The 15,328-nt window shown below is 41.6% G+C and overlaps 1 protein-coding gene across 1 annotated transcript in view; it reads left to right on the top strand.

Annotated features, from left to right (window-relative positions):
• Window positions 1–14,264, top strand: part of UROC1 (urocanate hydratase 1) — a 36,200-nt gene extending 21,936 nt beyond the window's left edge. Inside the window, exons 15-20 of the mRNA XM_058812933.1 lie at window positions 3,181–3,251; window positions 4,161–4,259; window positions 4,683–4,782; window positions 7,963–8,044; window positions 13,140–13,239; window positions 13,835–14,264. Coding sequence (XP_058668916.1) covers window positions 3,181–3,251; window positions 4,161–4,259; window positions 4,683–4,782; window positions 7,963–8,044; window positions 13,140–13,239; window positions 13,835–13,975 — 593 coding nt within the window. The 3' untranslated portion in view covers window positions 13,976–14,264. The remainder of the gene's footprint in view (window positions 1–3,180; window positions 3,252–4,160; window positions 4,260–4,682; window positions 4,783–7,962; window positions 8,045–13,139; window positions 13,240–13,834) is intronic.
• Window positions 14,265–15,328: the final 1,064 nt, after the last annotated feature.

Below are 15,328 nucleotides of genomic sequence, written 5' to 3'. Positions count from 1 at the left end.
AAGCTTCCATGTTTTTAAGCCTGGTCCCTCGGCTTTATTGAAGGGAGGGTGAAATCCATTACTGTACTGCTGGATCTGTCTTCAGAAATCTGCAGTAATTTTTCTGCCATGCACTGCAGATTCCAGAAATCTTCTCTCAGGACTGAACCATTGTATGACCTTTGGATGGTTTGCATTGCAAGGCTGGGATATAATTCAGTTATTCTGTGTACAGGAGTATGTGGGTGTTTATATAGCTGTAATGTAAAGCTGGGGAGAGAAATCTCTTGCACAAACAAAAAGCATTGAACAATTGCTTGTATATTCTTAATTTAAATGAAAAAAATTGCAGATAAAAAATCCCAACAGGTGAAAACAGGCTTAAGGGTAAGGCTACTATTTGATTTGTTGTTAAATTTTACAGGACAATGGGAATTTGATTAATAGAGAAAGAAAAACAATTTGATCAGAAAATAGACATTCATGCATACATATTCTTGAATAATCCACTTGCAATCCACTTTTTATGAGGCTTGGGTTTGGACCAAATTTTAGGGTCTGGATAGCCTCATACACATACATATCTGAAATCTGAGCCTACCTTTGAAATTTATGAAAGAATCTGTTCTACAAACTTAGTAAAAACTCCATGGAGCTGACCTCTGTTGCATTCCAAGTCTAAATTTTTAACTTGGCCTTCAGTCCACTGTTAACCATTCTTCTTTTGTGGAGATTAATTTCTTTCAGATTTTGTGAGATTTATCTAATTTTATTAATCTGCTTCTACTTCTAAGCTGCCTGAGCTTTTAAAAGGGCCTTTGCATGAGAGATGCAGCACTGATGATTGGGGTGTAACTTGTTTTTAACTCTGTGGTAGTTTGAAGGCTGAGGGGATGCAGAACAATGTAAATCTCTCTGAGGGAGCCAGTCTCTGTGCTCCTTGGGACAATTCCTCTGGATACACAGTGCTTTTCAGTGTATTTTAAACCCTAGGTGTGTACAAGGGCCTATGAAATACCAGAAGCAATATAATTGCTTGTCTGACTCCAAACCACATTCCTGTTGGGATGGGAAGGTGGAGGCAGGAGTTTAGCAAATGAGATACATGGAGTTACTATAAAGTTGAAGTCTTTCTAAAAAAAAATGGTGACATTTTCTCAATTGCAGGAAATAAGACTAAATAAAAGGGAGTATTCCTCACTTCCCCAGGGATAACTGATGGAATCCAACTGTTTATTGGGGCTGGCTGGAAGGGACAGATGTGCTGTGTTGGGATAGGTCCTTGTAGCCAGTATTCTCATCTGACTTCTGTAGATATTTTCCTCTGTAAGATCTTTTCTGTAAGTCTGTGCACTGTGAAGTATAAAATATGCTAAGTATTCTCTGATAGATCTTATAAAAGTGATGAAAAGGAACCCATTCTCTGTTTTGGTTTTGTTTTGTTGGGTTTTTTAGAGATATTCCAATGAACTCCCATTACCCATCTATGGCGACCTAAGTGAACAGTGCCCATCACCTTCTACAGGCTTCTTCCCTAAAGCTTCTGAGTGGCAGCACAATCCTATTAGGACAGAACTAGCAGCTGTTTCATCTTTCACTCCCTGCAAAGTGAAGTGCTGACATGTTAATCCTCACTGTGGAGTTTAGGAGCTATCACTTAGAGCCAGCCCCTTGAGCACTGACAGGTCTCTTTAGGATCATTAAAGCTCTTGGTATGGAAGGCCTGCCTCTGCAGGAATGAGCATATTTTTCATTTCCCTTGAACAATAAGTTTAACACAGGTTCACTGTAAGCTTCTAACACTTTCCTCTTACCTTTTTCTAGTTTTACCCTCCCTAACTGCTGTCATACTGCCTAGTGCAGCAGCAGTAGCCCAAACACTCCTCTCAGGGACAATTTCAAGTTAGCAGTGTGCAGTTTCTCCAGCTTGACCTTGAAACATAAGTTACCTGTATGTTATAATTTACCATGAAAAGGGCTCAGAGCTGGAGAGTAACAGAGAACATTTCTGTCTTTGCATCTGCAGAGATGATTGCCTTGAAACTCCAGGGCAAGAACAGGTCCCTGTGCTGTCCCTCAGCTGAGCCCTGGGAGCTGAGCGTGACTCTCAGGGCAAGGTAATGTGACACAGCTTAGCCCACAGAGAGCTTACAGACAGTAACTTCTTCAGGCACTGTAACCCCATCTGAGCTGTAAAACCTCCTAAACGAGGACCCCAAAACACCTCTGTCCCATTACTTACCCCTTATCCCTTTTGTGACTCGCTACAGATGGTGCTGTGCCTCTGGAGGCAGCTGATTGTGCTGAGGTCACCATGTGGCTGACTGATATGTGCCATATTTCATGATCTTTCACTTGAAATATATTCTTGTTCCTTTTTAGTTTGAGTTAGAATGAGACATATAAATGAAAAGAGAAGCTGGAGAATGCTAACATATATAATTTAATATTATATATATTAAATTATATATATAATTGACATATATAATTGTCTTCTTAGGTAACATATACATCTAAATAAGGTGTAGGCTGGATTGATGTATAAAGTAACCCCCAAATAATAAATTTTCCCGTGCAGTTTTTGTTCCATAGAAATGTGAAGCAACAAACCTCTTCATTGGATAAAAGGCTTCAGTTTTATCTTGATACAAAAACATCCAAGGACCACATTGTACAGAATAACTGCTGTGCTGTAAATCTGTGTCCCAGATATGGTGTTCATTGGTGTAACCTATCCTCAAGGGTGTGTTGCAAGCTACTTCTGAGAATTTCTGCTGGCTGCCTCAAGGGAGTTATTCACTATGTGGTACAAGGCTGGATTGCAGTACCCAATGTCATGGAGTTTGATGAAACAGCTAAGTTAACAAAGATTAGTAATAGATTGGCATTTAGTAGGCAGTAAAACAGGTGACCAAAAATGGATAGTACATGTAAACCATATTTCATTTTAATTTAGTTTGCTGAACATCCAAATGGGAGTTACCATTCCAGCTGTGCCCTGAGTGGCATCCTGTACCTTTCTCTAAATAATAAAGCAGTTGCTGCATCAGCTGCACAGAGAACTTTATACAGCATTTCCTATATGCACGCTTGTATCTGAGAGCACAATGTGACTCCCTAGTGCTGCCAGATGAATTAAAGTAAATTTAGAACACATTGCATTAATTTCAAGCTGTATTTTCCCTTGTTTTCTCTCCCAAGTGAGCACATCTGTGAAGCAGCAGTACCATGACAACATCCGCTGGATTCGGGAAGCCGGCAGGCACAGCTTGGTGAGTGCACAGCCTCCTGCAGCAGATGGGCTGCTCCTGGAACTGAGGGCTGGGGGGAAAAGCAGGGATGGACAGGAATGAAAACACACTCTGTAGTTTTTGGGCTGACAATTGAAACCCTTCTCTTCACAGCAGGATTTTAGGTTGAGCTGAAGCAGCTCTTCCTCTTCACTTTCTCATCTGGAAATATTAAAATAATCCAGCAATATCTACTTTTGTATCTGGAGTGAAACATACATGTGATTCACCCTCCACCCCAGTTGTAACCACCTTTCTTTCACAGTGGTATTCAGAATATTCCTCTTGGCATTGCTGCGGACCAAGCCCCTCACAGGTGCAGTTCCCAAACCCTTTCCCAAACAGGAGACAGGGTTGAAGAGCTGCCATCCCTCTGCCCTGTGGGAAGCAGGACACAAGTGGATCGTCCTGTGGTTTCCTTTTCAGACAGGCTCTCCCTGTGAAGCCAACAAGTGATGCTGTAGAGCTCATTGTGCTCTCCCAGTCTGGAAGCACAGCAGAGCTGTGCAGGACAGATGTTCCTTGCCACATTTCATTTCTCTTCCAGCCCACCATCTCCAGTTCCAAACCTCTGCTTCTCAGCTGCTGGTTAAGCGATTTGTTGATAGGGGGATTATAGCCTAGCAATCAGGTTAAATTAAAAAGTGGAATTTACTGGGCTGTGGCAGCTGAATACAGAAATACATCTCATGGATTGTGTGAGTGAAGATAAAACTAAGTTCAAAGAGGGTTTTTAATTTTTTTTTTTCTGGAAGCTGGATGTTGGTGAAGAAATAATCTGCACTTTCTTCTATGGAAGGAAAGGGGTCACTCCTGTGACTCCATTCATCTGGGATCTGAAGATAAGCCAGTGGCAGAGAACATTATCCTTCTGTCACTTTTCTTTTCCAGGTCGTTGGCTCTCAAGCCAGAATCTTGTATTCTGATCAGAAGGGGCGTGTGTCCATAGCTGTGGCTATTAACAGAGCCATTTCTGAAGGGAAGATTAAGGTTTGTCTCTTTTGTCTTGATTTGCTCTGCTAATTGAGTTTAATATCTGAGGCTGGGGAGGCAGGTGGGAAAGGAGAAAGCTTCAAGCACTGAGAGCAGCAGAAGTGTTTGTCATTTACATGGGGCCAGTTCATGTTAGAGCTCAGTCCTCTCTGCCTGCCACCACTATTGTCCTCTGCCACAGGAGAGAGATGAGTTTAGGAACTCTGAACTTGTGTTTCATGATGAGACTGTCTAATTTTCTGTTTGGGCACCTACAAGCACCACATATCATTCTGTGATTTGCAGAGAGCACAAAGCAGGGACTGTAACTCCTTAGCAGGGCCCCAAATATGAAAAGACAGAAGTGAATTGAGCAGATTATGTCCTCAGTAGCAGTGTCAGTCTGAAGGATTCCACTGTCTTCTCCTTGGCTTTTTCCAGGCTCCAGTGGTCCTCAGTAGAGACCACCATGATGTGAGTGGGACTGACAGCCCTTTCAGGGAAACATCCAACATTTATGATGGATCAGCCTTTTGTGCAGGTCAGTGCAACAGCTGAGGCCTGTCTGCCTGGGCCAGCAAGGAAATGGCTTTGAAACAGAAATAGCTTTTTTTTTTAATGCAACATTTTTAAAATGTTTTTGTTTAAAAAACACCCTTTAATCCCAATTAATCAGATTTCCTGAGAAGCTTTGTGGGATTTAACAATACAGACATGAATGTGGAGCTGGTTACATAGGAGAGGTCCTGAACACTGCTGGAAATTCCATGAGAGTGCACCAGATGTATCTGAATGCAAATGGAGAGCAGTCTCAGAGGATTGTATCTTCTGTTTGATTTTAATTTGGAATCTCACTATTTCAAAAAGGTGATTTGATTACAGCCTGATTTCCTTGGAATCCACAAACTCAAAATCAGGTCTATAATAATATTTTGCTGAAAGCCAAGATGTTCACAGCTGTTTTCATTTCATTACCCGAGGACTCAAGAAAACAGTCTGGAGTTTCTGAAAGGAGCTTTTCTGGTCATGAGGCAATATTGATAGTAAAGGCATAAGAATAAAAGCTAGGCCTTGCTGCTCACTTAAAGTCTCACTGTGGGCAAATGTAGATTTGCTCTACAAAAGGAGCTTTTAAATCTGCACAAATGACCTGAGCTAACCAGACTCTGCTTTTCAGTTTGTGAAGCCATCTTTTAGAGAAATAAACCCAAGAAATATCAGGAGACCTAAAAATGGATAAAGCACTAAGCACTTTTTAATCCTAAATCTTCCTCAATTTTCCATCTGTAAAGTGGAAATTAGGGTAATAGCTCTAGCCCCGTGGTGTTTCCCTGTGTTATGAGCTGACAATCACAAAGAGGTGTGAGATTGGAGGATCTGCTGCTGTAGAAGGAGAAATTATGATAGAGGAAGCTGAGCATATTGAATTACTTCCATTATGGGAATTCATAATAGAACCAAATTATGGCTCAATTTCAAGGAGGAAAGTTCCCTGTTAACTGGATTTCCTGGTGAAATGAGGCTTTTAACTGTGTCCATCAGTGCCACTTTTTGAGCATGTTGGCTACTTCTAATAGGGCAAATAGATGCCTTGAATAGTCTTTGTTTCTGACAAGCTGAGAGAAAATGGTGCAGCTGCACAAAGAACAGAAATTCAAAGTAATGTCTCCATCTTGGCAACAGAAGTAATCATCTGGCAATGCCCTCAGAAGAGGGCAATAGAAACAAGGCTTGCTAAACCCTATTGCTTATCACGCTTTCTGATTTTTTTTGCATTTTGTGATTTATGTGATCCATTTGGCTTTTTCAAGGGCTTATCTAAAGCCTGTTGGCCACTGATATCACTGGTCTTTAGAACCTAGCCTAAATCTGTTTTACCAGATGAGCCTCTGGAGGCAATAAAAGAACATCATAGTCTTCCTCTCTTCCATCTATCCTGTTGTTTTAACACAACTTTTGAGCTGGTCTGGGAGAAATTTGCTCCTCTTTAACACACAGTTTCCAGAATGTTTGTCTCATTTTGTTTTGAAGTACCTCAGCCTGATGGGTCATTGCTGCTCTGCAAGGTGTATTTCAGCACAGACATTTGCAGCCAGTGACCTTTATCAAAGCCAAGGAGCAGCAAGTTATTGCATTGTTAGTTCACTCCTTGTCCAAGCTCCACTCTTATCAGGCCAGAGGCTGAGGAGAAAATCTGTACATTATAGAAGATGGAGATTCAGATCTCTCCCATTCAATCTCGACAGCACTGTAATTATGATAATTGCATTCTTAAAGTGACAGAATGTCAGATAAAAGATGCCATAATGGAGCTTTCGAAAGGGTTTAACATAGATTAGCACTCAAGTAAACTCATTTTTCCATCAGGCGCATAACTGTGGGTCTGCAGATGTGGATGGTGGAGATATAACTGTTTTTCTTATTTTTCCTGTTAAAAATATTGCAAAATATGTATTGAATCTTTCCTGAATTAACTCTGTATGTTTTCAGTAAATTTTATTCTTATTCTCTGTGTGCATCTCTTTCCACCTCTCTGGGTATATGCTTTAGCACAAATTGCAGTGAGCATAAAAAATTCTAGTGAACAATTCAATGGCAACCATGCATTAATCAAATTGTATTCGTTTGCTGAACAAATACGTATTATATTTCTTTAGGGCTTATTCTAGACAAACCTTCTTAGTGGTTTCAGCTGTTCCTGCTCAGGGAAAAAGTCTGACATGTTCAGAGAATTGGGGTGGATATAATTTTCATCCCAACTTTGTCCCCAAAATGCACCTCCTTAGCTTTAGGCTGCCTTTCTGCACAGGGCTGAAGTAACTGCACTCCAATCTGAAAATATTTCAGATGTGTGAGAAGTGCAAGGTGTGTAGTGTTCCAGGTGTCCTGCCTGTTTTGAATCCACACACATGGATGTGTCCAGCCTGTCCTTACATGACAAGGTACCCCAAAGGAGTGCATTGTCTTTCTCTCCAGCCTGAAGTATCTCAGAGCTGAAGAGTGGCAGCTCCTTCAGCTGCCTGTGTGGGAGCACAAATGCAGTAATCACCAGCACCCTCATAACCCACAGAGTAAAACTGGCATTTGTTCCCTCTAAAGTCAGGGCAGGGTGGGAGACAGATCTCTCTTACCTGTTACTCCCAGGACTGAGATGTTCAGTGTGTGTCACATTCACATTTTCTGAAAAATCCCTTTGCCCAGGATTTTTCTCCTGGGAAGCTGAGAAGCCTCAGAGAAAAAGGAGAACAATAATTATCTCATTTGCTTCTCCTGTGTTTTGCTCCTTTGGAATGTGGTTGGAGATTGTTTACCCACAGGTGATTGTTTCATTGGATTCTGGTGTGAGTTGCTTTGACTCTTTGGCCAAGCAGTGCCAAGCAGTGTCGGGACTCTGGAGAGAGTCATGAGTTTTCATTATCTTTTTAGCATTGAGTAAGTATCCTTTCTGTATTCTTTAGCACAGTTTAGTGTTCTTTAATATAGTATCGTATCATAAAATAATAAATTAGCCTTCTGAGAAGATGGAGTCAGATTCATCATTCCTTCCTGCCACGAGGGTCCCCACAAATACTATAAGTATATATCTGAGACAAGCTGTGAGTAAAACCTGACTCCAACCCTGCTTTTCCAAGGCCCCAGTGGAGGTGTTGGTGGGAGGGGGAGAGCACAGCACAGAAATGAGTGTGGCCCATGGGTAGTAACCCCTTTGCTCTCCCCCCAGACATGGCAGTGCAGAACTTCGTGGGAGACGCGTTCAGAGGAGCCACCTGGGTCGCGCTGCACAACGGGGGCGGCGTTGGCTGGTGAGAGCTGGTTTGTGTTCCTAAAGCTGGGCCCTGAATCCTGCTCCTACTGCTGAGTGTGTGTGGGGAGGAGAGACAGAACTGCTGAGAAGATGTGTGGTACCAGAGGAGAACTCTCTTGTGATGGTGGGAAGGATGGGCTTGGAATCGAGGACTGAAAGGACAAGCAAAGTATGGTGCTGTATGACTCTTTTTCTAATTAATGCTCATATGTCCAGGAAAAGTGTTTTGAACACTGGCCACAGCACAGTTTGAAGAACTTAATTTGATGGACAAGGACAGTCTGCTGTGGTGTTTTTTTTCCACCACTGTCTTCACACAGGCACAGCAAGAGTGTCACTGGATGGATTGTGTTCAGGTCTCCTCTCAAGCTGTATTTAAACCTGTGACCTTAGGGACCCCAATAGAAGTGCTCCTCTGCTGCAGTGCATGAGGGGTTATTGGGACAAACCAGCTCAGGTGCCAGCAAACCCCCCAGATTTTCTCTCCCTGCTTGTGCCCAGTAGCATTAAAGACCACAGCCAAGTAAACATCTCCTTCACTTGACAAGCAGAGCTAAGACAATTGCCTAAACTGAAAAGCAGAGTGAAAGAAATAATCTATATGGAAATGGAAACTAATCTCCATCTGCCACTGAAAGGCTACCTGGGTTGGCAGAGCTGCAGGAGGTGGGAAAGCCTGGCCACACTGCAGTCTTTACTTCTGGTTTGTACTTTCCAGCATATTCCAGCCAAGCTTCTCCCATTTTACAGTCATGTCTTCATTTGGTGGTGTCAGCAGTCAAAAGAGGCAGAACCTTCTGTTAAATACTGTGCTGAACCTTCATACTTCCCTGTTTCAAACAGTGCTGGAATATGCCAAAAACAGCAAGTCAAAGAACTTGTAGCAGATGTTATCCTCAGAGACATTTTATGATAATTGTTATTCATCTGGATGAGCTGAATCTAGAAAATATCCCTTCAGGTCAGCTGAAGAACTCCCTTGCTGTACTTTTAATTCCTTTGATTTCTGTGACGTAAATACTGCATAGAAGGGTGCAAGAGAGCAAAACTGAACAGTGGGAAAAGAAAGCTTTGAGGACTTAAGCACATGGAGTGAAGATTTGACTTTGCTGATTTCAGTGATGAGGACCCACAGCCATGATTTCATTCACAATTTCCATAATTCTGAATGGAAAACACATACCAGAATGTCTCCTTGCTCTGGTCATCTCAGTCTGAGGCTCCAGAGGTAGCAGCAGACAAGATCTGTCTTAATTTCCTCAGCTGAATTTAACCTTTTAAAATATCTGCTTATGAAATACATCAAAGCAAATCACTTTTCAAAACATGTTGTGCCAAGTACTTGGGATATTTTTATGATAATTATAATTATTATAATTGCTAAAATAATTGCTTATGCCACAAATGTTCTGTGCATTGAGGATGCTTAATTCAAAGGATACAAATGATCCTATTCCTCTCTGGTCTTTCGAAGGCCAATCCTTCCAGGACACTTTTAGCCCTCTCTGCCATTCAATGACAGCTTGGCTGAATGGTGAGACTGCCCTTAGCTCTAGAAAACTGGCCCTGACCACACTGCAATTTCAGTTTACTGTTTCAGTTACTGTTTTAGTTGTTTTGTAACTTGAGTTACATCATTAAAAGAAACTTTGCCACAAGGCAGAGCAGATTTATGCTGTAATTTATGTAAAGCATCAGAAAATTAGTGTGTGGCTATTCAATGAAATCAAAATATCTCTGGAAAAACAGGGTTTGGTTCTCCTTTTTGTCATTTCCTTTGGCTGCTTGGTGGCTGAATAGTATCTGCTTGTCTTGTTCTTGGAGCAGCACAGCCCTCTGTGAATAAATTGCTGTGCCTCAGTGCAGAATGCAGGGCCTGCAGATCAGGTGTGTGTCTGCAGAGCCTCCACAAGCCCCATGCTGAGGCCCAGCTGTGGGGACCGTGTGGTGTCACTCAATGTCCTGGCCTGGAGAGCCCCAAAGCCAGGCCAGGCAGGTGGCTCCTCCTGGCTTAACCACCTGCCAGGTGAGAGGGCTGCACCCCTTTGCCTTCTGAGGAGATACAGGAGTAATTAAAAGGGGGCAAAAGAAGAAAAACAATCCCCAGCCATAAAACATTGCTTTCTTTGCCTGGAAAAGATAGATGCTTTTAAGTTTTTTATCCTGTTTTGCTTTTTCTCTAAGAGCTTTTTCTGGGGCACTAAAAATCCGCCTGACTTTACCATAAAGAAATCTCCATGTCTTTCATAAACTCTTTTTGTCATCAGCTGATTTGGACATGTGAAAGTGAAAGTTTACATGTATTTATAAACAAAATTACCTGTGATTAGAGTGAAATCCTGTTGTTATTGGCAAGGTTCTGCCCCGGGATTTCAGAAATGAGTGATTGCACTGTGTTTAGCTGCCAGTCCTTCCTGGAGAGGCTGGGCTTGCCTGGAACTGCTGGCAGATCTCTGTGTGTGCCCTTTGAGACTGCACAAGTGCCTTTTACATCCTTTATTTTCTGTTACAGCCTTGTGGGACAAGCAGAAAAGGCAGGATTAATATTTATTTAGCTGGAATCTGCATCACATGTACTCCGGGAGAGACTTAAGATTAACATAGTCTGGACTATAATTGCAGCAAATGGTTGTTATTAATTTTTGCTGCCTGTTTGTTTGCAGCAGAATGTTTATTAGCACAGAGCCTGGATAACCTGTAGTAACAAAAAGGCAGAAGCAATTTAAGAATCCATCTGCACTGTTGACAGTGTGACATCTTGATTGTGAGAGAGGCCTTGTTTTCTTTGATCATCTTAGGAGGAGACATCTGGAAATTATAGGAGGTAGCTTAGGTCAAAATGCCACATGTTTCTTTAATTACCTGAAAATGTGAACCAATGCTAATGAAGGCAGAGAGAAGTTTTTCTAGAAAATCCATCATAACAAACATTGGCATTTAATGTAGCAGTGGTTTCAGGCAGTAGAACAGATCCTGGTGAGTGATTCTGATTTGCACTGGAGTAACTCCATCGAAATTGATGGAAAGGATTTAAATGTACCTTTTTAAAGATAAATTTAAAAATTTAAATTTACATTTTTAAAGTGCAAGTAGATCAGATGCTCCTTGTTCATGCTTAAGCTTCACAGGATGATCTTTGGGATTCTGTGGACAGAGAGAGAATTTTTGCCACTGAAGGAACATCATCTTCCTCTATGGAATGTCTTTATAAAACACTGGTCCAGAGGTTTCTGTGGCTTTGGACTCTGACAGTAAAGAGCAGTGCTCTGTTCTTTGGCCTCTGTACACAGGAGCAGCAGAGTATGGTGGACCAACTGGCCCTGGCACAATTACATTTGTTGTCATCCAGTCTGGTCCCCTCTTTTGGAGAGGACAGTAACAACATGAGCTATTCAAAAAGTAGAATTTGCAAGAAATACAGATGTTTGGCTGTTTGTACTCATAGCCAGATGAAACTAAGAGCAGAACTAGTGAAAGACTTGACACAGTGCAAACATCCTGGGAATTAAATTTCAGGCTGAAAAGAGTTGACAGTGTCAATCAAAAATAATAATTTTATTTTGAAGAGTCAGATCTTACAATATTCAAACATCTCAATTGAAAATATGACTGTTTCAAATTTTCCAGTTAAAAAACTTAGTTAATTCAGTGATGTTCTGCTGTGAGAACTGTCACTTTTAAGACAACTCTGCCTTTCATAGAAAATGCATTTGTTATAGTGGCATATCTGATAATGGAAAAGTGAAGAGAATTCAGAGAATGAATTTGATGTGATGATGATGAGAGCAAGGAACTCAGGGCTCCAGATGAGCTCTGTGATTGGGTCCTACTTAACACACAGGTACTGAAATGCAATTAACGTCACATGAGTAACAACATTCCATTGAAACTGAGAAAATGTGAGCTCTAGTTTCAGGAATTAGATCTCAGGTTTGTGAGGCTCTAGTTTAGCCTCAATTCCCTATTTCCTCAGAAGCTCAAGTTACTGCTAGAAAATACACATTAAGAAGCAATTCCTTCCTGGACTGGAAGACTCTCATCTCCTATCTGATTAATGGGCATGTCTGATGTTGTTCTATGTAAATTTTGTAAACTTATATTAACTGTAAAACTCAGAGGACAAAATCCTCCCTTCAGGGATTTCCATTAGTGTCTCATACTGTGTGCTGCTGTATGATGTGCCCTGTCCCTCAGGTATTGCTGATGCTGAGCTCCAATGCCAGAACTCTCACAGATTTACAGCAAGATTAATCTCCCAGCTGCATCCACCACTATTCACCATATGCCATGGAATGGGAGCTGAGCAGGCCAGACTCTGAAGTCAGACAAGATGTTTTCCTCTACGTGTTTTCCCTGTCCTTTAAAACCAGACTCTTATTTCTCCCAAGAATAATCTGTTCATTTTAACATATTTCTGTTCTTCTCCTGCCAATAAGTCTGCTTCCTGAAAAGTTGGCACTGAATGTCTTTAAACATCTCTGTATCTCATACAAAATGAATGATGGTTTTGGAAATCATTGAGGCAGATGTGCATTAAGTGGTGGTTAACACTTTTTTAATAAAATGCTTATGCTTTGCCATTTGTCCCAAGAGAATATAAATAGATCCATCTGCCTGCTGCTGTAAGCACACTGTCACCCTCACGATCCTGGCTAGATGTGGTGCAGCAAACATGAGGAGCTGAACCTTTAAAAACACCCTGAGGCAGGTAAATCTCTGGCCCATCAGACCTGTTAACCTTTCTCCACCTGTTTTTAGAGCCAATACAAGTGCAGGACTCAGGAGATACAGAGCAAGCTGAATTTTTGGTATCCCTGCTCAGAGCAGATCCTGACTCCCAGCTGAGTGTTACAAGAAAGGTGGACTAGGTTTGCTGCAGGTCAGGAAATTAGGCCTTTGCCTGCTAAACACTCTTTTTCTTTTATCATAAGTATAAAACATCACTGATAGTCTCTTATTCAGAATAATTTCTGTATTCTCATCCCTCTTCTTGCAGTACAAAAAATGCTGTAATTTTTTTCCTGAAAAAAATCTGTAAATTTTATGGTATTGGTTTGAATTATTTTTATTTGATTCTCTTATTTTTTTTTTAGGGGTGAAGTGATCAATGGGGGATTTGGCCTGGTTTTGGATGGGTCCAAGGAAGCTGAAGAACGAGCTAAGATGATGCTCAGCTGGGATGTTTCCAATGGAGTAAGCAAAACTCATATATGTATACTTTATTATTAGGGTTTTTTTTTTTTGAAGGCGGGGGGGGGGAAATCTTGATTGTACACAGATCAAAACACAGAGTTTTGCTGATGGAAAAGGGGTTTATGATTTCTCTGGCTGTTGGTAGAATTTCATCCTTACATGCTGGCAGAGAATTTGGCTCTTTGATTTCATCGTTGAAAATGCGCTGAAGTGACATTTTCCTTTTAAAATATTTATCCCACTACAAAAGCATTGACTGCTTAAAATGATACTGTTATCCAAAGCTAGTTCTAGTTTTACAGAGCTGGGATGGAGTGCACAATTATTTTTGGTGAGAGAGTTTTGTAAGTTTACAAGGTACCTGGCTCTACCAGTGTTTATCTCTCCAATGTTATGCATGGAAAAGTACCACATCCACCCAAATACTACTCATAAAAATGAAGTATTACAAAAATGACTTGCAAAATCAGAAGGGAAATTAAAACCTGGCAGAGGGTTGAAGGATTAATTGTCATGAGTTGGGTGCCAGTTTTTGCACAAACATGTGGCAAGAGGAAAGTCTGATTTTTGCACCCTCTGTTCTGCTGTCTGACAGGTCGCCAGGCGCTGCTGGTCGGGCAATGCCTTTGCTTATGAAACCATCTGCCAGGCCATGAAGGAAAATGGCTCCCTGAGGGTGACTCTCCCTCACCAGGTGCTGGATGAGAACATCCTGGAGCAAGCCCTGAAGCATTAGTGGTACTCCGAGTGCAGTGCTGCTCCTGCAGATATATTTGATGTTGATTCCTTGATGTCCTGTTTTGCTCTCTGGCCAAATGATAAAAGCCTTGCAAATGTCTGTTCCATGTGAGCTCTTTTTTTCCTCTCTAACTTATTAATGGGACAAATCTGTTTGTGACAGGTCTACCAGGAACAGTCTTTTCACTGACACATTTGGAGAAATGTTTGCAGTAACTGTTCATGATGGGAAAAAAATTTAGGGATTTTTTTCCCTAAAAATTAAATGGGGAAAGAATTCCTCAACAACAAAACAATCACTTATTTCTGATAATATATAAATTAATGTGTGTACAAAAGTAATTCTTAGCTGTCCTGTCTCATGCTCATCCTGGTCCTTGCACAGCACATGGGCTTCATTCTGACACACAGTGGCAGCAGTCCCCTCCCCTGTGGACTGGCTCTGGAATGTCCCTCAGCCTCCTGGCACTGTGTCCATCATCTCTTGGAATGGAAAGGGGTTACATGCACAAACCTGCCTGTGCTGCTGCCACTGTGAATCTCAGGAGTTTCTGAGTTTCAGTGAGACTCAGGACTGTGAAATTCCAGCCCTGCTGGAGCCCACGGTACCCACAGGTGAGCACTCTGCACTTCTGCACTGCCTCTGCTGCTAAGAAAAGGAAGAGTTTATTTTGAATCACGAGTTCTTCACTCTGTTCACGTACTGTGTCTCTCTCCAGATGAACAGTGAGAGTCTGGCATCTGTTTGAAACTGAGCCTTCTGTGAGGTGCAATCTGCAGTTGGTAGGAATTGCTTTACATTATGGAAAAAACCTGCCCCCATTGCCAGTCCATATGATTGAGATGGGAACAGTTGTCAGGCAGATTTGACAGCCTTTGCTTTGACATATGTTATGCATTACCTTATTAATAATCCCAGTGGACTAGGTCCAAAGTTAGGGTATTGGTATTATGTGAAACCACTCTAATCTTCATAGCCCAAAACCACTGCTGGCTCTTGCTTTGTCAAGAGGAACAACCAGAAAATACACTGGCTTTTCTTGCACCAAAGACTGTAGAGCTGTTCCACAGACTCATCTTAATTCTGAGTTGAAAATGCCCCATAGACAAGGTGTTGAAGAAATATTTATCACAAATTCTTCACCTTTGTATTATTCAGTACTGAGGTACCTGCCAGCATGTTTATCTTTACACCCCAGGCACAAAAGGAGGCTTATTTTTGTCCTAGTAGCCTTACTGCCCAGAGGACATAACCTCACCAGTATAGCCATGTTTAATGTCTCCCTGGGAGTTTATACTCTGCTGCCTGTAGGCACACACAGAACCCATTTGGATGAGTGCTATAAACGGC

This window comes from Ammospiza caudacuta, chromosome 12 (genome assembly GCF_027887145.1).
Source record: "Ammospiza caudacuta isolate bAmmCau1 chromosome 12, bAmmCau1.pri, whole genome shotgun sequence".
Classification (NCBI taxonomy): domain Eukaryota; kingdom Metazoa; phylum Chordata; class Aves; order Passeriformes; family Passerellidae; genus Ammospiza; species Ammospiza caudacuta.
Note: the sequence above shows the minus strand (reverse complement) of the source record. Positions and strands in the feature narration are given on the sequence as shown.